The 24336-nt window shown below is 38.6% G+C and overlaps 1 protein-coding gene across 5 annotated transcripts in view; it reads right to left on the bottom strand.

Annotated features, from left to right (window-relative positions):
• The window catches only part of STRN (striatin), a 139753-nt gene that overhangs the window by 82867 nt on the left and 32550 nt on the right, over positions 1–24336 (bottom strand). For all 5 annotated transcript variants that reach the window (XM_033176045.1, XM_033176046.1, XM_033176043.1 and 2 more), the window contains exons 2-3: positions 12428–12531; positions 2341–2414 (exon numbers count right to left, since the gene is read on the bottom strand). In XM_033176045.1, coding sequence (XP_033031936.1) covers positions 2341–2414; positions 12428–12531 — 178 coding nt within the window. The remainder of the gene's footprint in view (positions 1–2340; positions 2415–12427; positions 12532–24336) is intronic.

The raw sequence follows: 24336 nt of genomic DNA, 5'->3' as shown, positions 1-24336 counted from the left end.
AATACTCTGCCTTTCTCCCACCTCCCATTCAACAAATATTTAGTCAGTCTACTTGCCCTGGCTAATTCCTACTTGTCCTTCAGATGTCAAAATTAAATATCACTTCCTCCAAGAAGGCTTTCTTGACCACTTGACTAAGTTTGTGCTACTGCGCTCAGTAACACTTATTATTTCTCCATTATACATGTCATATGTTATTGTAATCGCTTCTTTATCTTCCCTATAAAAATCCAACAGGACATTGTTGTCTTATTCACTGGATTTGGTACTAGGTCTGAAAAACATTATATATATAATATTTATAAGATTAGTGGATGGTTGGAAAGATAGATAGAAGAAATGATACTAGGTACTAAGTATTATACACTGAGAATAACTAGGTATTGTATGCTAAGAAAATAAACATTTGAGTAAAGAAGTATTCCTAGAATATTTCCTAGTTTACAGATCAGGAATGGAGTAACCATAGAGAAATTAAGTAGGGTCACGGGAATTTAAAATGTTGGGGCAGAGTCAAACTTACATCTATCTGCTTTTAAAGCACAAGCTCCTTCTACTGAGCTGCGCTGTTTACTTACAAATTTTACAATTATTTTTAAAAGACAGGATCTCACTCTTTCACTCAGACTAGAGTGCAGTGGCACAGTCTTAGCACACTGTAACCTAACTTCAAACTCCTGAGCTCAAGTGATCCTTTCACCTCAGCCTCCCCAGTAGCTAGGACTACAGGCATGTGCCACCATCCCCAGCTAATTTTTTAATTTTTTTGTAGAGACAGGGTCTTGCTACGTTGCCCAGGCTGGTCTCAAACTCCTAGCCTCAAGCAATCCTCCCACCTTGGCCTCCCAAAGTGGGATTACAGGCATTAGCCACTGCAGCCAGTCATGTTTACTTACAAACACTTAAAAAATATATTGCATCTAGGCTTCTATTCTCCTAAATTGATATCCAAAACTTAAGAAATGAAAACCTTTTAATACAATACTAATTAAAATCACTCTTTTGAGTCAGTTAATATAGTATTAGAACGTTTCTAAGAAATAGCCTAGATTTTTTAAAAATTTATTTTGAAATTTAAGCACAACTCAGGTCACAAGAACAGACACTCAAGTAAAAGACAGAATATGAAAAAACAAGGAAAAAAAACACACCAGTGATCAACTGGCATTGCTCTAGATCTCAAGCACTCAATATTCAGCTGAGGAAACGCATTAATACACTACTACACTGAAGTAACTATAAAATTGGCAGTACATTTAAAACTCATTTTGGAAAGTTCTTTCATACATTGTCAGATATAGAAGCAATACAATAAAATGGGAAGAATATGAATTTTGGAGTCAGAAAGACCTGGGTTCAGCTCCATATTCTATCGTTACTTAATATCTGTGTGACGTTAGGCAAGTTTTTCCACTTCTCTGAGTTTAAATTTCACATATGTAAAATCCAAATAAACATTATCTTTACCGAAGATACTTTACTGAATAACTACTTTAAAATTTAAAGTGATATATACATAAATATATATATATAAAGCCTCTAGTATAAGGTACGTATTTCAGTAAATGATATAAATGAACATTAACGTCTTCAGATATCTGACTGGGAAATTTAACCTGAAATTACACCAAAAACGTACCTATCTGAAATATGGTTGATAACTTTTGATTAATTTTCGTCATTCTTCCCTAATACCTACTAAGTGAATTATATCTATATTTCTTAATATCTGATTATTTACAAGTAATATTTTATATTGTTTGATGGTACGAAGAAGTAGGACAAAAAGAAGAAATAACTCAAAATTATAATAAATGCTTCAGTTGTTAAAACATGTTCTAGTTACAGAAACTCCTGTGGGCGAGAAAGACCAAAACAGTTCTCCATCTGAAACCGAAGAATTATGTTTTTGGGATGAGGAATTCCTCTGTGCTTTAAGAAGAAATCTCTTACCTCCATATTTCCTACTCTTTCTCAGGATTTCAAGGGCATGATGTACTTTGTACTGCACATCTCAAAGTTCCCATTAATTGGACAGACCCAGCAAGACAAGGTTATGCTGGTGCATGTTACCCCATGAACTCTGATCCTTCCAGTAAGTGTAGAACATAAGCAGAAAATGGGAAACTAAAAGAAAGGGGAAGAGGGAAAAGGAAGGAAGGTGGTGGAAAATGATCTAAATGACACTAAATGATTGGTGCCAAAAGACAAGCAGGTCAGAAAAAATAACTAACATGCAAATAATTAGAAACTAACTTATAGTTGTAAACGTTGTTGCTAGAAAATAGTAGACATTAATTATTTCTTTTTAACACTTAACTTCCTTTAAAATTAGCTTACCAGAATCATAGCTTGGAGGCTTCATATCTCCCTGATTCAATTCTGTCCCATATTTCAACTTGTGGTATTTGGCTCTAACAAAGAAATGAGAAAACACAGACCATCTTAAAATATATTTAAATTAATTTTAACATACACAATAGTAGTAGTTACAAGAATTCGGTAGTCCTAGCTGAACACTCCTAGAACTTTCAAAGGCTCATAGCTTTCCATGGTGTCAAAGTTATAATACAAAAGTGCTTGCCTTTTTCGTTGTTGCTGTTGTTGTTATACCATCAAGTATCCTTTTAACAAAATAAAGGAATAACTCTGGGAACCATAACTCTTCTTTCTGTAATAACAAAATGAACCATATAATATCCTAGTTTCTGTAGTATTCCAATTTTCCTGAGGACTGCCAAAGTAAAATTTTACTATCAAAAACAGTTTAAAAAAAAAAAAAAAAGGTTTGGATTGTGAAATAAATTTGTAGAAGACTTTTCTAAAAAAATTGAGCTTTTTAAAAAGAAAAGTCATCTACAATATTATGTGCCTTGTCAGATAATCATGATTTGCCAAATATGCGTTATACTGTACAATCCAAGGGGGGAACCCAAATCATCAATGTTGAGTAAGATATTCCACTAGAAATGAATTTTTTTTAAACTAGTCAAGATATCATTTGTCTTTTACTCAAAAAGAACTGTGAATGGGAATACTATCTTATCTTCTTTTCAAAGTTGACAGAATGTTATCATTCTGGTTAATAGGATTTAACCATCTGATTTAAATATTTCAGATTTAACCATTTGAGACTAGATAAATAACCCAGATAATGTAGAAATTTTTTTTTTTTTTTTTTTTTGAGACGGAGTCTCGCTCTGTCGCCCAGGCTGGAGTGCAGTGGCCGGATCTCAGCTCACTGCAAGCTCCGCCTCCCGGGTTTACGCCATTCTCTCGCCTCAGCCTCCCGAGTAGCTGGGACTACAGGCGCCGGCCATCTCGCCCGGCTAATTTTTTGTATTTTTTTTTTTAGTAGAGACGGGGTTTCACCGTGTTAGCCAGGATGGTCTCGATCTCCTGACCTCGTGATCCGCCCGTCTCGGCCTCCCAAAGTGCTGGGATTACAGGCTTCAGCCACCGCGCCCGGCCTAGAAATTTTTTAAAGGGTGACTAAAAATAGCCATATCTGCTTAATCTATTTGTATATTTTCACTTGTCAGCTCCCTAAAATATTGAGGCCATTTATAATAAATATTCAATGTGTTAAGACTGGGATATTAATATAAACAACAATAATTTGAAAAACCAAAATAATAATCTGAAAAACCAAAATAAAGTAATAAAGGAAGAAAAGTGTAAGAGCCAAATTTGAAAGTTTTTTTTGTTTTTGTTTTTAATAAAAACCTAATTGAGCACTTACCATTAGGTTTTTTTCACAATTTAAGAAAAGTAGTAGGCCGGGCGCGGTGGCTCAAGCCTGTAATCCCACTACTTTGGGAGGCCGAGACGGGCGGATCACGAGGTCAGGAGATGGAGACCATCCTGGCTAACACGGTGAAACCCCGTCTCTACTAAAAATACAAAAAACTAGCCGGGCGACGTGGCGGGCGCCTGAAGTCCCAGCTACTCCGGAGGCTGAGGCAGGAGAATGGCGTAAAACCCGGGAGGCGGAGCTTGCAGTGAGCTGAGATCCGGCCACTGCACTCCAGCCCGGGCGACAGAGCAAGACTCCGTCTCAAAAAAAAAAAACAAAAAAACAGAAAAGTAGTGGTCGGGCACGGGGGCTCATGCCTGTAATCCCAAAACTTTGGGAGGCCGAAGTAGATGGATCACCAGAGGTCAGGAGTTCGAGACCAGACTGGCCAACATGGTGGAACCCTGTCTCTACCAAAAAATATAAAAATTAGCCAGGCATAGTGGTGCACCTGTAATCCCAGTTACTAGGGAGGCTAAGGTGGGAGAATCGCTTAAACCCGCTTGCAGAGGTTGCAGTGAGTGAGCCAAGATGGTGCCACTGCACCCCAGCCTGAGTAACAGAATGAAATCCTGTCTAAAAAAGAAAGAAAGAAAAGTAGAAAGGAAATAAAAAATTATTTGCTCAAATGTATAAAATACTGAAATCCTTCTTATTTTGCAATAATCATTTTGCAGTCACAATAGGAAAAAAAAAAGTTGGGAATTCTAAGAAAACCTATGAAAATTATAGGCAGTTGATGTCCTATTTCTTAAGGTAGGTGACGGGTACATGAGTATTTTTTACAATAGTCTTTATATCTTATACGTATGTATGAAATGTTTTATAGTAACATTTACACATTAAGAAGAAAAAAATATATTCATATGACAATGAACTGATCTCTTAAGCAAAAAGTAAAAGGTACAAAATACTATGTATGTCTCCATACATTTTTTAAAAGACATATATCTATTTCATTAGCCTATGCATATGAATCTTTCTGGAAGGATACAAAATACGTAAGATATCAGTTGATAAGATTTCCTTGGGAAAGGAAATCAATGAACTGAGGCAGAAAGGAGACAATTTTTGTTGTTATTTGGTTAATTAACTATATATATATATTTTTTTAAACTTTAGTAAATATGTTTGGTCCAAATTATTTTGAACATCTATTCTCAATGTATCTCTTAAGCACAAAGACTTGTCACTGGACTAAATGTTTGCCCATGTAGTTGAATGCATTTGTAATACTGTTGATCATCAGAAGGTAAGATTTCTTTGGGAGGCCGAGACGGGCGGATCACGAGGTCAGGAGATCGAGACCATCCTGGCTAACACAGTGAAACCCCGTCTCTACTAAAAAATACAAAAAACTAGCCGGGCGAGGTGGCAGGCGCCTGTAGTCCCAGCTACTCGGGAGGCTGAGGCAGGAGAATGGCGTAAACCCGGGAGGCGGAGCTTGCAGTGAGCTGAGATCCGGCCACTGCACTCCAGCCTGGGCGACAGAGCCAGACTCTGTCTCAAAAAAAAAAAAGAAGGTAAGATTTACAGACACTAATTTGACTTGCAGTTAATAGAAAGTAAACAAGGTTCTAAATGTAACTGTCAATTTCTTACTTTTCCAGAAACACACTTCATTTACCATAAGACAAAGTAGTAATACCTGCTAGAAGTCAAAATAGCAACTGAATGTAACTAGCCTGAAGACAGATTATACTAAAGCTTTTAAAATAATAGTGGCAATAAAATGTTATGGAGTTTATATTTTATATATATATAGAAAAACATTTTCAAACAGAAAATACTGTATTATAGTGCATTCTAGTGGTCTCAGGAAAAACTACAACAGAACCTACAAAAAGGGAATAGAAAATATTTTACGAAAATAAATCTAACAAAAATTGTAACAAATTATGAACTTTTCATTTTAAAAATTAGACAAACGCAAAATATGTAAAGAGCTGTTGTGTTTGCCACAAGCTATGGTCCCTTAAATCAAGGTTTCTCTACTGAATTGTTACATTCGCTAAAATATATTTTTCTCACAGAACCCTCCTTAAGCTTAATAGCATTCCTTTTGAAGTCAATATGTGAAAATACCTTCTCACTCATACCGTTTTCCACTGTTTTAACACTCAGCTCACTGTGTTAACCAATCTTTCTTGTTTGCTATCCTTTTCTGTCTAATTCTGCCTATAAGATAAAAAAGAGATCTTGGCCGGGCGCGGTGGCTCAAGCCTGTAATCCCAGCACTTTGGGAGGCCGAGACGGGCGGATCACGAGGTCAGGAGATCGAGACCATCCTGGCTAACATGGTGAAACCCTGTCTCTACTAAAAAAATACAAAAAACTAGCCGGGCGAGGTGGCGGGCGCCTGTAGTCCCAGCTACTTGGAGGCTGAGGCAGGAGAATGGCGGGAACCCGGGAGGCGGAGCTTGCAGTGAGCTGAGATCCGGCCACTGCACTCCAGCCTGGGCGACAGAGCGAGACTCCGTCTCAAAAAAAAAAAAAAAAAAAAGAGATCTTATATCTAGCAACTCCATGTTTGATACACAGGATGATCTCTACTGGATAAAAATAGCATAAAAAATATTTAATAACTATAATACACTAAAGAAGAGTAATTTTAGCTTTGTTTCAAAGCCTATTATTATACATATTATGCTAGGAGTATAACATAGCATCTCAATTATATCTTAAATGTGGATGCTAAAAATAATTTGATTAATTTCAATGAACTGTTACTGAATTCCTGGTTTACAGGCACTGTGCTGGCTGCTGGGACAACATACAGTTTGTAGTTAGGTAAGGGTGGAAGGCGAGGGTATGTGTAAGAGACAGGAATGTAAATAACTACAGCATACTGTGTAAGAGCTATAAGGGCTATTAACAAGTATTACAAGAATGCAGATAAGAGATTATCTAATTTGGTCAAAATCCGTGTCAAAGAAAGCTACCAAAAAGAAGGTAACGTGTGAGATTTTAGCTAAATCTCAAAAAACCAGTGGGAGTTTTCCAATCAGAAAATGGATTGATGGAGAGGGCATTTCTGTCAGAAGGGACATCTTAAGTGGAAAAAAAAAAAAAAACACAAAGTGGGTCAAAAAACAGCAAACAGAATAATTACACCCAAAAGGTATGGAAGGAATGGAGTCAGAGAAGGAACAGAAAGGGCCTGGTTGTGAAGAACTTTACTAAGAACCTGAAATTAGCTAGATATTTTTAAACAGGGATATAGCAGGATTATCATATTTGTGTTTTAGAAAATGAATTCTATGGATATGGAAGATGAATTAAAATATAGAAATACTAGAAGCGAGGAGGACAGTTAAGTTACTACAGTAGGGTAGATAAAAGTAGCAGTGAATAGAGAGAAATTTTTAGAATGGCAGAAATTTTTCAGAATTGTATTTATATAGTATTTGAGGTTTCTCAGCATAGATGTTCCTAAGTCAACCTCAGATTATACACTATGTAATCCTGAAAATTTATAGTAAATTTTATCACACATTAAGGAATGCTTTGATAAATCCACTGCTAGGTAAGTAATTCTTCTGTAACATTAACAATTTGGTTTTACTTTTGGATCTTAAAGTGGGACTGCTTAGAAAATGTGCAAAAATCATGCAAAGAAAATCATGTAAGATCATGATCTTTACTTAGGCATTTGCAGGTGAAATGACAAGATATCTGGAATTGTATTAAAATAGATCAAGCTGAAAAAGACTGACAAAAACATTAACTGTTAAAACCTGGGGCTGTATATATAAAAGATACTAGTTTCTCTATGAGTATATTTCACATTTTCCTCAATAATTTTTTTTAAAATTCAATTTAAAATTCAAGCCACAAATAAAAGCTTTTTAAAAATTTCTTAGTTTATTATATAAATAGTGCTATAACATCATGAATAATCCCAAATCATTCCATATACTTCAAAAGATACAAAACCAGGCTGAGCACGGTGGCCCACGCCTATAATCCCAACACTTTGGGAGGCCGAGGTGGGCGGATCACCTGAGGTCGGGAGCTCGAAACCAGCCTGACCAACATGGAGAAACCCCATCTCTACTAAAAATACAAAATTAGCTGGCTATGGTGGCACATGCCTGTAATCCCAGCTACTGGGGAGGCTGAGGCAGGAGAATCGCTTGAACTCAGGAGGAGGAAGCTGCAGTGAGCTGAGATCGTGCCATTGCACTCCAGCCTGGGCAACAAGAGCAAAACTCCGTCTCAAAAAAAAAAAAAAAAAGACACAAAACCAGGAACTCTTTTCCAGGAGCATCCCATTTAGTTAAGGAAGAAAAGAAAAAAATCTTCCCTACATTCAGCCAGTTTCTTATCTCAACTGTCCTTCAGAGTCAAATTTCTTAAAAAAAAATAAGCAACTCTGCCAGGTACAGTGGCTCACGCCTGTAATCCCAGCACTCTGGGAGGCTGAGGTGGGCGGATCACAAGGTCAAGGAATCGAGACCACCCTGGCCAACATGGTGAAACCCCACCTCTACTAAAAATAAAATAATCAGCCTAGCATGGTGACACACGCCTGTAGTCCCAGCTGCTCAGGAGGCTGAGGCAGGAGAATGGCTTGAATCCAGGAGGCGGAGGTTGCAGTGAGCTGAGATCACGCCACTGCACTCCAGCCTGGTGACAGAGCAAGACTCCATCTCAAAGAAAAAAATAAATAAGCAACTCTATCTCTCCCCACTTCATCCTTCTCAGCCCTCGATCCTCCGTGATCTGGCTCATGTTCCTGCTGCCTTACTAAGGATGCTTTAGGAAGGGTACCAATAAGCTTCCAACAGGCAACTCCAAATGACTATTTTCAGTATACAACTTACTTGGGGTCTACTTAGCATCTTCAGTTACTGAACTTCCTCCTTTAACTCACTTCCAAAATACTACTCTCTCCTCCTTCCTTCTCTATTTCTTTGTTGGCTCTTCTTCCTCTGTCTTCTCCTCAAATATTTCTACTTCCTGTCACTCCTTCTAGTTCTCTCTTCTGTTTCCACAATACTTCTACCAACTACTCCTTTCACTTCACTGACAGTAATACTGATGATTCCCAAGTATATATCTATCATCATGAGTCCCCCTCACATATCAGTCTCTCATAATTCAGATAGTCCTTCAAGTCAGAAACCTGGGAGTCGTTCTCAAATTATCTTTCTCACTCACCCATTGTCCCATCTCCAAATTTTTATATAATCTTCAGATTTCATGGATTCTACTTACAACTTTTTATAGTTGATGTGTCTCCATTTCAGCAGCTACTATGCTATTTCTCGTCAAACTATTACAATCTTTCTGCCTGTGTTTACAGATCTTTCCAGTCCACCCCCCACACTGAGGTCAGGAGATCTTTTTAAAAATGTATCTCATACTCTATCTTGCTTAAAACTTTCAAGTGCTTAACAACTAAATACAGTATATATTTCCAGACTGGATCCTGAACCAGGGAAAAAAAAATGCTGCAAAGATCATTATTAGGACATCTGAATATAGACTATATCAGATAATAAAATACTAATGTTCCATTTCTTTAATTTGGTAATGTACTATAATTATATAAGGAAATGTCCTTGCTCTTAGGAAATATACATGGAGGTAGTTAGGGACAAACTAGCAAATGATTTAGGGGAAAAAATGATACCTATAGAGATAGCAAACACAATAAAGCAAACATAGCAAAACTTTTCAATTGGTGAATCTGGGTAAAGGGTATACAAGATTCTTGCAACTCCTCTATTAGTTTGAGATCATGTTAGATAAAATTTTTTTGGCTGGGCATGGTGACTCATGCCTATAATCACGGCACTTTGAGAGGCTATAGCAGGAGGACTGCTTGAGCCCAGGAGTTCCAGACCAGCCCTGGCAACAGGGCAAGACCCTGTTTCTCTAAAAACTAAAAAATTTATCTGTGTGGACTGGAATATATCTGTATTCCCAGACACTCGGGAGGCTGAAGTGGGAGGATCACTTGTGCCCAGAAGGTTGACACTGCAGTGAGCCATGACTGTACCACTGCACTCCAGCCTGGTCGACAGAGCAAGACTCTGTCTCAAAAAAAAAAAAAAAAATTTAAACTTCCCATATTCCCTGTTACATGTAAGATAAAAGTTTGAACTCCTTGGTTAGGCTCTCTGTGATCTGACTCTTGCCCCCTCTACCATTATCGGTCATCAACTGAGGGGAGGACCACAACCAACATCCTACTCTCCACACACAAAGATTACAAATTTCTGAACACACCAAACTGCTTTGTTCCACGTCAAACATGTTTTCTCTACGTCCTGAACCTTGTCTGACAAGCACCTTCTTATTTCATGCTATCCAAGCCTCACCTCCTCTTACTCTGCTCTCCTTTCTACTTTCATGCTCCAGATGAAAATAACCACTCTGGGCCGTGGTGGCTCATGCCACCCAGCACTTTCGGAGGCTAAGGCAGGCGGATCATGAAGTCAAGAGATCGAGACCATCCTGGCCAACATGGTGAAACCTCGTCTCTACTGAAAATACAAAAATTAGCTGGGTGTGGTGGTGAGCACCTGTAATCCCAGCTACTCAGGAGGCTGAGGCGGGAGAATTGCTTGAACCCAGGAGATGAAGGTTGCAGTGAGCTAAGATGGTGCCACTGCACTCCAGCCTGGCAACAGAGCAAAACTCCGTCTCAAAAAAAAATATATCTCAAATACTCGGCTGGGTACATTGGCTCATGCCTGTAATCCCAGCACTTTGAGAGGCCGAGGCAGTGGATTACCTGAGGTCAGGAGTTCAAGACCAGTCTGATTAATATGGTGAAACCCCGTCTCTACTAAAAATGCAAAAAAATTAGCCAGGCATGGTAGCATGCGCTTGTAGTCCCAGCAACTCGGGAGGCTGAGACAGGAGAATTGCTTGACCCTGGGAGGTGGAGGCTGCAGTGAGCTGAGATCACACCACTGCACTCCAGCCTAGTCAACAAAGCAGGACTCTGTCAAAAAAAAAAAAAAAAAAAAATCTCACTACTCCCCCCGAATTATGTACTTTTAAAAATGTTTTTATTCTTTCCATGTCCCTAATACAGCTTTTCACCAACTTTCCTGAAGTATGAAAAGAAATACATATTTTTCACTAAGAGGTCAACCTATTTTCAATCTCTTATGCCATTTAAAGATTCTACATGATGATGAACACAAGTTCTAATAAAATTTTATCTGTTTCTCATTATTCATAAATATCATCTATTTATCCAATTGTATCTAAATGCTATTTTATTGCAAATATCCCATTCACCAACTTGAAAAAGAGAAACACAAAACAAGCATCATTAAAAACAAAGCAAAAAAGTAGCAGAAGAGATAATTCCAATATTACCTATACATACTCAGTTACCTAAAAAAAATGAACTGGCTCAGATTGTTGAAAAAAAAATCCAAGGCCCATTCATTAAAGCAAATAAATAGCTCATATAACTTCCAAAACTCTCACTCATGACCTATTTTCCTTTACTTGTGACCCAAATTTAGTTACTTGAGTATCTTAGACACTAGCAAAATAGAAAGGCAAGATAAACTTCTGGAGAGATTGTAACGGCAGACAGCAAAGGAACAAAACACACACAAAAAAAGTCTATAGGCTGGGCACGGTGGCTTACGCCTGTAATCCCAGCACTCTGGGAGGCTGAGATGGGTGGATCACGAGGTCAGAAGATCGAGACCATCCTGGCTAACATGGTGAAACTCCGTTTCTACTAAAAATTCAAAAAATTAGCTGGGTGTGGTGGCGGGCGCCTGTAGTCCCAGCTACTTGGGAGGCTGAGGCAGGAGAATGGTGTGAAGCCGGGAGGTGGAGCTTGCAGTGAGCCAAGATCGCGCCACTGCACTCCAGCCTGGGCAACAGATCGAGACTCCGTCTCAAAAAAAAAAAAAAAAAGTCTATATAGAATCTTAACATAGTCTGCTGGAACAATTTTTTTCTAAAGAAAATACATCAAATTGAGTAATATTAAATGACAGGAAAAAGAGTAAACATTATAGAAATTTCATTTAAAAATTAAAAACGATTTCAACTTTAAAATGAATGGATACTGACAGTTCAGGGAGCACATCTGTTTCTTCAAAACAGGCAGAGTAGGAAAAACATGTTGCTAATTTTTAAAAAATCATATAAATCAGTTTTTTGATCATTATTAAACTATTCATAAAATTAACATATTACAACCATTCATACAAATGTTTACTACAGATACTCCTGAATCCAAGCAGTACTAACATTTAAATTTATTTTAGGAATGATGAAAAAATTATTCCAATATTTAAGAAACCGCCATTTTTGCCGGGCCCAGTGGCTCACACTTGTAATCCCAGCACTTTAGGAGACCCAAGGTGGGCAGATCACCTGAGGTCAGGAGTTCAAGACCAGCCCGACCAACATGGAGAAATCCCATCTCTATTAAATATACAAAATTAGCTCGGTGTGGTGGCGCATGCCTGTAATCCCAGCTACTGGGGAGGCTGAGGCAGGAGAACTGCTTGAAACCAGGAGGTGGAGGTTGCGGTGAGCCGAGATCGCAGCATTGCACTCCAGCCTGGGCAACAACAGAGAAACTCCATCTCAAAAACAAACAAACCAAAAAGAACACCACTTTTCATTTTACTGAATTACCTTTCCTGTTTAAGAGCATATTCCAACATTTTGATCCTCCTCACAAGATCCTTCTTCAAATTTTCTTGGCCCTTCCTTTCTCCCTGTAGGAAGGCAATCTGGGCCTGAGTAGAGGAAAGACAGACAAAATTCAGTTTAGACCAAAAAAAAAAAAAAAAATTATTTTAACTCAGTAAAGAACTTTTGGAAGTTAGAACAATTAGATGCAAAAATATTTCCTTTTCCTATTTCTCACAAAGTATGTACAAATATAAAAATGCACTGACACTGCAAGGGGGGAAAAGGATTTAGGTGAAATAGGGCGGTAGGGACATCCAAATGCATTTTACTGCAGGCTAGGGATTTTACAACACGTAGTCCATATCATTTAAGAGTCTACAATCTAAAACAACTAATATTGCTGGGCGTGGTGGCTCACACCTGTAATCCCAGCACTTTGGGAGGCTGAGGCAGGCGGCTCACTTGAGGTCAAGAGTTCGAGACCAGCCTGGCCAACATGGTGAAATCCCGTCTCTACTAAAAATACAAAAATTAGCCAGGCCTGGTGGCACCTGTTATCTCAGCTACTTGGGAGGCTGAGGCAGGAGAACTGCTTGAACCCGGGAGGCGGGGGTTACAGTGAGCCGAGATCATGCCACTATACTCCATTCTGGGTAACAGAGTGAGACTCCATCTCAAAAAATAAAATAAAACAACTAATATTAATGCAAACAAATGCAAGGTGTACAGTACAGTTGGCTAATGTGTTTGTCTTTTTGCCATCAACAGGATTTCTTTTTTATAAAGCAGAAAGGGTTAAAGTAAAACTAGTTCTTATAATCCCCTTGCACAAGCTTCATCATATATTTAAATTTTATGACAGATTCCTTAAATGACTTTATTTTGGACCTCCCCAACAAACAATAAATTGCTCCCTTTTCTTAATCCCCACCCTTTTCCTCACTCATCTTGGAATGTAATCCACAGAAAAAAGAAAGTGAAAGTTGGGAAAAGGAAAATCAGAGACAACGGCCTTCTGCCCATTCCTGCCCCCCACCCCAAGGAATCACTAAAACCCTATATTTGAATATGAAACAAACTGTAAACAACTTTTAAAGTCAGTAAAACAGAGGGGCTAGGAAAGAGTACCTCTCCAGAATATTAAAAGAACATTTACAATTGAAATACTATCTTTCCAATAAGAAACTGAAACTATGTCACAAACACTAATTTGTTAAAGTGACTCATAATACCTCTTAAAAGTCATAAGGGCCTCAAAACTAGCTATATATTTCACTATTCTCACATGTACCACCACCCCGTCTATTATACTGACCCACTAAGACAGGTAACAATGTTATTTATGTATCTACAGTACTTTCCATTAAGTAAGCAGGAACTTTACATTTAAGGATGACCTTGCCACATCCGTAAGGAACTGTGAGGACTGTCCAACTCAGGTTTAGCAAGTGAGCCATTAAACTTAAATCTCATTCAAACTTAGTTTACATTTATCTTACTGAAATAAAAGTGGTCTGAAAACAATTCAATTGTTTTCTGAGGAGAAGCATCAAATATCCACAATACTCTTTTGAAATTACACATTCTGCAAGGGGATAATTATGTTACCTAACCAGAATTGTAATGACACATGCATTTAAAGCTGATAAACATGAAAGTCTTGTCAAAAGGAAATGACAGCCCAACTTGTCAGGCCAAACATGCTTTGGCATAGAACTTTATATGCTCTTTAAAATGACTTTAATAAAAGTAATAAGCTAATCAATGCAATCAAACATTGAAAGTAATAACAATATCAATTATCAATTTTGTCCTCTCGATACTCCTTGGCTAGTTTTGTATTTCTGTACCCTCATTGGTCCTGGATGATTCTGAAACTTCAGCTTATAATACTCTAAAGTCTTTACTGTATATGTTCAACTTCGAGCATAAGAGAAATTACAATTAAAAGTATAATCAGAGGCTGGGCACAGTGGCTCAGCCCTGTAATCACAGCACTTTGGGAGGCCGAGGCAGGAGGATAACTTGAGTCAGGAGTTTGGGCCTAGCCTGTGCAACATAGTGAGACCACGTCCCTACAAATAATTTAAAAAATCAGCCAGGCACGGTGGCATGTGTCTTTGGTCCCAGCTACTTGGGAGGCTGAGGCAGCAGGATCACCTGAGCCCAGGAGGCCAAGGCTGCAGTGAGCAGTTTTGCGGGTGCAGTGATCACGCCACCACCCTCCAACATAGGTGACAGAGTGAGACCCTGTCTCAAAATAAAAAAAAAAGGGGGGGGGGACAGGGTAATCAGGGCCAGGCATGGTATGGTAGCTAATGCCTGTAATCCCAGAACTTTGGGAGACTGAGGTGAGAGGACTGCTTGAAGCTAGGAGTTTGAGACCATCCTGGCCAATATACCAAGACATCTCATAAAAAAATTAAAAATATAAAAAATAAACTACAATCAGATTCCTCCTTTTCCATCAAACGGATAAAGTTCAGTAATTTAATAATGTGGTAGAAAACAGACATTTATATACTAGCTGTGATGGTATAAACCAGTTCCACTTTATAGAGACAACTGGCAATATCTGTCAAGTTTGTAAATGCGTATACCCTTTAACTCAGCAATTTTAGAACATTATCCTTCAAATATATATTTGCATATACGTGAAATTATATAATACATGACTGATAAAACACAGACAAGAATATGTATACAACCCAAATGACCATCTGAAGGGGACCGGTTAAATAAATTATGACTATAATTGAAAGAAAATTAGGACCTGAACTAAGACCTTTGAGAAAAGAGTAAAAGAATATGAGAATGTCAATCTTTTACCTTTTTTTCTCTACGAAACTTATAAACAAAAAGTCTTAAAACACATTCCTATATAAAAAAATGAATTCCTTCTGTAAAACAACCTCAGTCGAAAACACGGTAATTGGTATAAATTCTTACCCTTTAACAATAAAGATTAAAATCCAGCTAAAACTTCTCCAGATATGGCAGTATATTGCTCTTTGAATTGAGTTCATTGAAAAGGAAGGGCGAGGGTGAGAGACATAAAAGACAAAAACAGTGAAAGGAAGAAAAAAAGGGAAGGAAAAAAGGTAAAAAAAAAAAGAGGAAAATAGGTCGGACACAGTGGCTCACACCTGTAATCCCAGAACTTTGGGAGGCTGAGGAAGGGGGATCACCTGAGGTCAGGAGTTCAAGAACAGCCTGGTCAACATGGTGAAAGCTTGTCTCCACTAAACATATAAAAATTAGCCAGGCATGGTGGTAGGCACCTGTATTCCCAGCTACTCGGAAGGCTGAGACAGAAGAATCGCTCAAACCTGGGAGGCAGAGGTTGCAGTGAGCAGAGATCGCACCACTGCACTCCAGCCTGGGTGACACAGTGAGACTCCATCTTAAAAAAAAAGAAGTGTTATGAATCAAAGATATTTTAAAAATTACAAATCATCATACTGCCATTTATCTGTACAACTAAACCTAATGATAACAGCATATATTTCTGGAGAAGAAAACTTTGGAATTATCTTCAAGGAAAATGAATGTTGAACTTCCATGATACTTTATACATGTTTTTCACAGTATAGAAAATCAGATATTCACTTCCTAACCATTATAAACAAAAAAGATACAAATAATAGTAGGTAGATATTTTACTATTTAAGTCTGCATGACAAAAAGAAAATTTATTTTTATATTATTTTCAATTCTAATTTGTCAAAAGGATATATGTAAATAGGAATATAAATCTTTTATATCTAAACAGGTTTATCTGCATACATAATGTATAATAAACAATTAAAATATTTAAAATGTACCACTTAATTTATTAAAACCCCTCCCCCCTTTCTTTTGTTTTGAGATGGAGTCTCTGTTGCCCAGGCTGGAGTGAAGTGGCGTGATCTCGGCTCACTGCAACTTCAGCCTCCCGGGGTCGAGGTAATTCTCCTGCCTTAGCCTCCTGAGTAGCTGGGATTACAGGCATGCACCATCATGCCCAGCTAATTTTTGTATTTTTAGTAGAGACAGGGTTTTACCATGTTGGTCAGGCTGTTCTCAAACTCCTGACCTCGTGATCCACCCACCTCGGCCTCCCAAAGTGCTGGGATTACAAGCGTGAGCCACCGCGCCCAGTCTTATTGAAGCCATTTTAAACTAAATTTAAAAGGGCTAGGATTCAAAATTGAAATCACTGAGAAGTATATTCAAAATGAAAAATACACAAAATTCTTGGGTTGGACACTTTTCAGTAGCTTTTCAGTTACTTGCTACTTGCTATGGAACATAAAGAGTACTCACTTTTACAAAAATCTAAAATAAAATATTATAAAACTTGATTAAGGTTCTCATCTTTCAATCTGAACACAAACTTCAAAGTAAAAGAGGAAATATATAAGTAAAAGTCAATTATATGGTTACAGTGTACAATGAAGTTTCAATAATCTGCTTTATGTCTTAATGTCTTCTATAAACTATAACTATTCCCTCTGAAAAGCTTTGGATTATATTATGCTCTTAAATCTAGGCTGCTAGTTTTCTCTGGCACAGTCACTGCCTCTAGCCCTCTCCTCTCTCTTAAAGACAGTGTCATTATCAGGCTGGGCATGGTGGCTCACGCTTGTAATCCCAGCACTTTGGGAGACCAAGGCAGGTGGATCACCTGAGGTCAGGAGTTTGAGATCAGCTTGACCAGTATGATGAAACCCCATCTCTACTAAAAATACAAAAATTAGCCAGGCATGGTGGCGTGTACCTGTAGTCCCAGTTACTCAGGAGGCCAAGACAGGAGAATTGCTTGAACCTGGGAGGTGGAAGTTGCAGTGAGCCAAGATCACGCCACTGCACTCCAGACTGGGTGACAGAGAGAGACTCCATCTCGGGGAAAAAAAAAAAAGTGTCATTATCATTTGGTGACACCGAGCTTTACCATCAGAATCACCCAGATGACTTGTTAAAACATAATTTTTTTAGGTTCTAACCTCAGAGTTGTTCATTCAGTAGGTCTGGAGTGGGGCCCAAGAATTTCCATTTCTAGTAAGTACCCAGGTGATAATGCTGCTGATCTGGGACCACACTTGGAGAATCGCGAACTTAAACCATTTGTAACACAGTTAGAAGGCCAAAAACAAAAAACAAAGCAAAAGAAAACAAAACACAAAGCAGGAAACAGTCTGTTGAGGAGCAAGGAAAAGAACAGTCCCAGAAGTCGGGCGTGGCGGCTCACGCCTGTAATCCTAGCACTTCGAGAGGCTGAGGTGGGCGGATCACTTGAGATCAGGAGTTCGAAACCAGCCTGGCCAACATGGTAAAACCCCCGTCTCTACTAAAAATATTAAAAAATGAGCCAGGTGTGGTGGCAAGCGTCTGTAATCCCAGCTACTCGGGAGGCTGAGGCAGGAGAAGTGCTTGAACCTGAGAGTAGAGGTTGTGATGAGCTGAGATCATGCCACTGCACTCCAGCCTGAGCGACAGAGCAAAACTCTGTCTCGGAAAAAAAAAAAAAAAAGCAAAGAACAGTACCAGAACCCTACCTCTTTTTTTTCCCAAAGTGTTGGGATTACAGGTGTCAGCTACCACGTCCAGCCCCAGAACCCTACCTTTTTACTCCACAGAAATATGGAGTCTTACACAGGCCTTCAAGTTGACAGACGAGTACATACTAGCTTTTTGATTCTCTTCCAAATTCCTTATTTATGACTATACTTTTAGCAGTCTCCTGAAAAAATAAAATCTACCAATATATTTCAGTTCAATCACATGTTTGGGAAATACCTACTTCCCATCCAGGTCTAAACTGTTGTAAAGGAGAATATAGGAAAAACAAATAAAACCAAGTTTCTACCCACAATGTACTTCCAATCTAGTTAGGGTACAAGACCAGCACACATATGTTCACAAAAACAGCTAAGAAAAGATAGTGCAGTATTAATAAATGAGGATTCAAGTAATACAGTCAAATATTCGTATTTGTTCATTTAACAATATTAACTAAACACCTATTTTATGCCAGGCAGTTATTGGCACTGGGACTAAAGTAGTGACAAAACAAAACAGAGCTAACAATCCAGTGGTTGAAACATATGCTGCCTAAGATGTATGTGTACCAGCAGCATATGTTACATTTACTTAGAACCAGAAACACAGTTGCAGGCAAAAGCAGTCAATATAAAAATAAACACAAAAAGTAACTGGATGCCTATTTAACTCTGGAGTCAAGTAGAGAACTGATGTTCAACTTAAAAATTGCTTGCTTGCTTATTCATGTATTTGTTTGCCTATTTGAGACAGGGTCTCGCTCTGTTGCCTAGGCTGGAGTGCAATCATAGCTCACCGCAGCCTCAAAATCCTGAACTCAAGCAATTCTCCCGCCTCAGCCTCTCAAGTAGCTGGGACTACAGGCGCACACCACCACATGCAGCTAATTTTAATTTTTTTGGTAGAGACAGGGTCTTCCTATGTTGCCAGGCTGTTGCCTAGCCTCAAGCAATCCTCTCACCTTGGCCTCCCAAAGTGCTGGAACTACATGCAAGAGCCACTGCACCAGGCCTAAAAACTGTATTCTAATCTGGTATTTATTCTACAGCTAGTTTTACCTTTTTTTTTTTTTTTTTTTGTGAGACAGAGTCTCGCTCTGTCATCCAGGCTGGAGAACAGGGGCGCAATCTCGGCTCACTGCAACCTCTGCCTCCCGGGTTCAAGCAATTCTACTATGTCAGCCTCCAAAGTAGCCGGGATTACAGGCGCCTGCCACTGTGTCTGGCTAATTTTTGTATTTTTAGTAGAGACGGGGTTTCACCATGCTGGCCAGGCTGGTCTCGAACTCCTGACCTCAGGTGATCCACCCGCCTCAGCCTCCCAAAGTGCTGGGATTACAGGCGTGAGCCACCACACCTGGCCTAGTTTTACATTTTAACAAACTAGTGAGTCTCCTGAATTATTATTTCCTAATAAATACTGTACCATTTTATTTATCTCGTTACATTTCAAAAAAAGATAAGATGTGAATTGATGGATTATATTGAAAATAAAGACACATTTCATTTTATGTTTTTTAGAGATGAGGGTCTCTCTCTGCTGCCAGGTTAGAAGTGCAGTGGCATGATCATAGTTCACTATAGCCTTGAACTCCTGGGCTCAAGTGATCCTTCTAGATAACATTTTACCTCTGAAATGCTATAGGAGATAGTGGTATATTCTTTCAAAAGCAATCTCTCCATCCCTAAATGTAAGATTACAAATATAGATTTCTGTGTACAGAAAACCCTCAATTGCCCAAATTCTCATTTAAAGTACTAAATTAATTACACCCACATTGTCACCTTATGGCAGCATATAAATAAATGTACATCAGTAGGTTTTTTGAGATCCCAAAGGCTACCTCAGAACTCGAATCAGTCAGTTAAATTCCCTCAGCACATCTTCCTATCTTTCAACTTTTTATAAATGTTCCTTATGTTTGCTCAAAGGGCTAGAAATTCCATTTTTTTAAAATTTACACACACACACGCAGTTAGCCCTTCATATCCATGTGTTCTACATCTGCAGATTCAATCAACCATCTATCAAAAACATTCAATAAACAATACAATAAATAGAAAATTTTAAAAATATAGTATAACACAGCATTTACATTAGGTATTATAAATAATCTAGAGATGATTTAAAGTATATGGGAGGGTGTGCATAGTTTACATGCATATACTACGCCAACTTATATAAGAAAATTGGAACTTGAGCATCCACAGTTTTTTGCATTGGGTGGAGGAGTTTCTGGAACCAATCCTCTACAGACATCGAAGGATAACTGTTTATGTACATATACACATTATGTAGAAGAAAAGAGAGAATAAGGTATTAATCAAGGGAGGAATTCTGCAGATTTACAGCATGAGACAGTATGACATTCACAGATGTAACATTCATGCTTACCACTGTTTTAAGAGCTACCCAGAAGATACTTTGTTAAGGCAATGGAGAAGCTAGAAGCCCAATCTAGAGGTTAAAAGCATGAGTCTAGCCTAACACCAGGCATTTGTCTTTGGAAGTTTTTTTGAGACAGGGTTAGAGAGCAATGGCACAATCACAGCTCACTGTAGTCTTGACCTCCTAGGCTCAGGCGATTCTCCTGCTTCAGCCTCTCGAGGAGCAGGGCCCACAGGTGCGTGCCGCCATGCCCAGCCAAGCATTTGTTAAAAGGCAATCACTCTAAACAGTTTAAGAAAAAAAACTAGGCTGGGCACGGTGGCTCAACCTTGTAATCCCAGCACTTTGGGAGGCCGAGGCAGGTGGATCATGAGGTCAGGAGATCGAGACCATCCTAGCTAACACAGCGAAACTCCATCTCTACAAAAAAAAACGAACAAAAAAAAGCTGGGTGTGGTGGCGGGCACCTATAGTCCCAGCTACTTGGGAGGTTGAGGTAGGAGAATGGCGAGAACCTGGGAGGCGGAGCTTGCAGTGAGCAGAGATCACACCACTGCACTCCAGCCTGGGTGACAGAGCAAAATTCCGTCTCAAAAAAGAAAAAAAAACTAAATCTATTGATGTAAAATGCCCTCTGTCCCCACAAAGAAAGAAAAATGTAAGGACTAAGAAAATGGCAGCTCTTAACGAGAAAAAGAACAGAAATGTTCTATACCCCACCATCAAAAATCACTGAACTAATTTAGCAAATGCTCCAACCTGAGCAAAAAGGATTCAAGTGAAATAAAACTTTCATTAAAGTTGAAAAGATTTTTTTTAATTTACTTGTAGAATATGCGTACATGTAAGAAACAAAACATATGACTCTCAATGGAAATACAATTCAGATAAAGAATTCCACAAAAAGATGTCTTAATCTTAAAATCTGAGGATTTACAGAGCTCTCAGAATGTATTACTTGCAAATGATAAGTCTTCTATAACGTACGATTTTGTTTGTGGTTAGCTCCAAAGGAGTTTTAAACATATTTTAAACCAACATGATTATCCGTTGGTAGGTATACGATCTCTAAAGAAGTATTCTTCAACAGGAAACACTTCTAATATTTAAAACATTCAGTCTTTTTTTTTTTGAGACGGAGTCTCGCTCTGTCGCCCAGGCTGGAGTGCAGTGGCCGGATCTCAGCTCACTGCAAGCTCCGCCTCCCGGGTTTACGCCATTCTCCTGCCTCAGCCTCCCGAGTAGCTGGGACTACAGGCGCCCACCACCTCGCCCAGCTAGTTTTTTGTATTTTTTAATAGAGACGGGGTTTCACCGTGTTAGCCAGGATGGTCTCGATCTCCTGACCTCGTGATCCGCCCGTCTCGGCCTCCCAAAGTGCTGGGATTACAGGCTTGAGCCACCGCGCCCGGCCTAAAACATTCAGTCTTTATGTATAAATTATGAATCCATAAATCTTAAGGAACTACATAAAGCCCAAACTCTTCCCAATGGAATAAGGCTATCGACAATCTGTTCCCATCCCCTCTATCTAGCTTTGTCTTCCACATCCCTACTCACACACATCCTATGCTCCAATCAAAGTAGACAATTAGGCTGGGTGCGGTGGCTCACGCCTGTAATCCCAGGACTTTGAGAAGCCTAGATGGATGCATCATTTGAGCTCAGGAGTTTGAGTCCAGCCATGGGCAACATGGTGAAACCCCGTCTCTACTAAAAAATACAAAAATGAGCCAGGTATGGTGGCTCAAGACTGTAACCCCAGCTACTCGGGAGGCTGAGGCACAAGAATCACTTGAACTTGGGAGGCAGAGGCTGCAGTGAACTGAGACTACACCACTGCACTCTAGCCTGGGCAAGAGAGGGGAGGATGGTGGGCAAAGGGAGGAATGAAACTCTTAATTTTATATTTTTAAAAAAGTAAGTAGACAATTAGTCTTTAGCTACTACCTGAACTTTCCCAGCCCCGTGCCTTGGCTTATGCTCTTCTCTCTCCTACCTCTCCAAAGGTCCTTTAATTTTCGGATTCTACCAATGTCCAAGTCTGAGCCTACACACACCACAGTAATCCCTTCTCTGAATTCCAAGAGCATTTCTTATTTTCTATTTAAAAACAAAACAAAACAACCTCTGTATGTACATATTATTTTAACACTTTATGGGACTTATATTAATGTTCAGCAAAAAGGCAAGAAAGTAAGCACTTTGGTATACTTAATATGTATCACGAACTCTACTAAACACCTTCTATAATTAATCTCACTTAATTAGGACTATTACATAATTATTGTCTTGTTCTCTTTTAATTTTCAAAATGTTCATAATTTATCTCATCCCAAACCAGATTATAAGCCCTCTAAAGGCAGAAGCCTTCATTCATGCATTCAACATAAAATAACTAAGTGCCTACTAAGTGCTTCCCACTTGTATTGAGGACACACAAAAAGGGGATTTTTGCACTCTACTAGATTATAAATCTGCTGAGGATAACAGCTAAATAAAAATAGACTCAACTATTCCATCCCAAAGTGCCTTGCAATACTGTGGTTATTCAATGTTGATTTAAAAGATGAAAGTTCAATCACAGTAAATGGAAAAAAACAGGTAAGAACATACAAAGTAGAAATATAAACAATAATTACCATAAACTAGAAAGTGTGTTTTTCCTTAAACTTTGAAAATTTTAATTCTCAGTTCTTTTGCCCATACAAAGGTGGCTATGAAATGTGAATTAGAGCTCCTATTAATAAAATAAATCAAATGTTGGTATTAACATGTAAATAATAAATTTATAAATATTATAAATATTAAGTATTTAGACAAAAGCAAAGTGACAAAAGCAGGTAGGAAATACCATGAAAACAATTTCTCTTAAAAAAAACTGGCCGGGCACGGTGGCTCAAGCCTGTAATCCCAGCACTTTGGGAGGCCGAGACGGGCGGATCACGAGGTCAGGAGATCGAGACCATCCTGGCTAACATGGTGAAACCCCGTCTCTACTAAAATACACAAAAAACTAGCCGGGCAAGGTGGCGGGCGCCTGTAGTCCCAGCTACTCAGGAGGCTGAGGCAGGAGAATGGCGTGAACCTGGGAGGCGGAGCTTGCAGTGAGCTGAGATCCGGCCACTGCACTCCAGCCTGGGCAACAGAGCGAGACTCCGTCTCAAAAAAAAAAAAAAAAAAATTACGATGCCTAATCCCTTGAATAAAGACATTTAAGCCTTTCTTGCTTCATATTTAGACAAAAATCTTCCTGCTTGCTTATGTTCCTATTTCTTCTCTGAAAAGAGTGTAAGTAACCAGTTGTCCAAGACACCACTCTCAAACAGTAATAGTATGCTGTCTTTAGTATATGAAGAAGTAATTACTGTAGTAACCTAAGCTTTTGGATTGGATTCTGCTTTAGTTTTATTTTCTTCTACCACTACAATAAATGATACATAATCTTTCATTCTAATGATACATGGTGCATAATTTTAAAACAATTATGTGGGATTAAGAGAGAAATTCATGCTCATGCAACACAATTTATATTCTGTGAGGTATTAACAATGACCAAGTGAATGAACACGTAATCTGATTTAACACCATCTTATTAATTGATACTACAAACATAGATCACAATTTTTTAATATATTGAACAGGACTTAACAGAAAACTACACATATGTAAGTGATTAATAATCTTTCAATACGATGATGAAGCCAACAGAAAACTATAAAAACTATATTTGAGAAAGAGGGAAAGTGGTAATAGAGGAATATATATGTTCTCCAACTTCTAAACTGAGAAAATCTTATGAGTCAGCAAGTTAACGTTTAATTTGACTATTTTTGATGTTGCAGCCCCAGAAATAGCATTCTGAAACAGATTATAGGCTTTCTTCTTCCTGTTTGTTGATACATCAACTATCACAAACCACCTTTCATTTTGTTGCTAAATTTTCAGAAGTGTGTGTGTGTGTGTGTGTGTGTGTGTGT

The sequence above is a fragment of the Trachypithecus francoisi genome, unplaced genomic scaffold (assembly GCF_009764315.1).
Source record: "Trachypithecus francoisi isolate TF-2019V2 unplaced genomic scaffold, Tfra_2.0 Lachesis_group17, whole genome shotgun sequence".
NCBI lineage: Eukaryota > Metazoa > Chordata > Mammalia > Primates > Cercopithecidae > Trachypithecus > Trachypithecus francoisi.
Note: the sequence above shows the minus strand (reverse complement) of the source record. Positions and strands in the feature narration are given on the sequence as shown.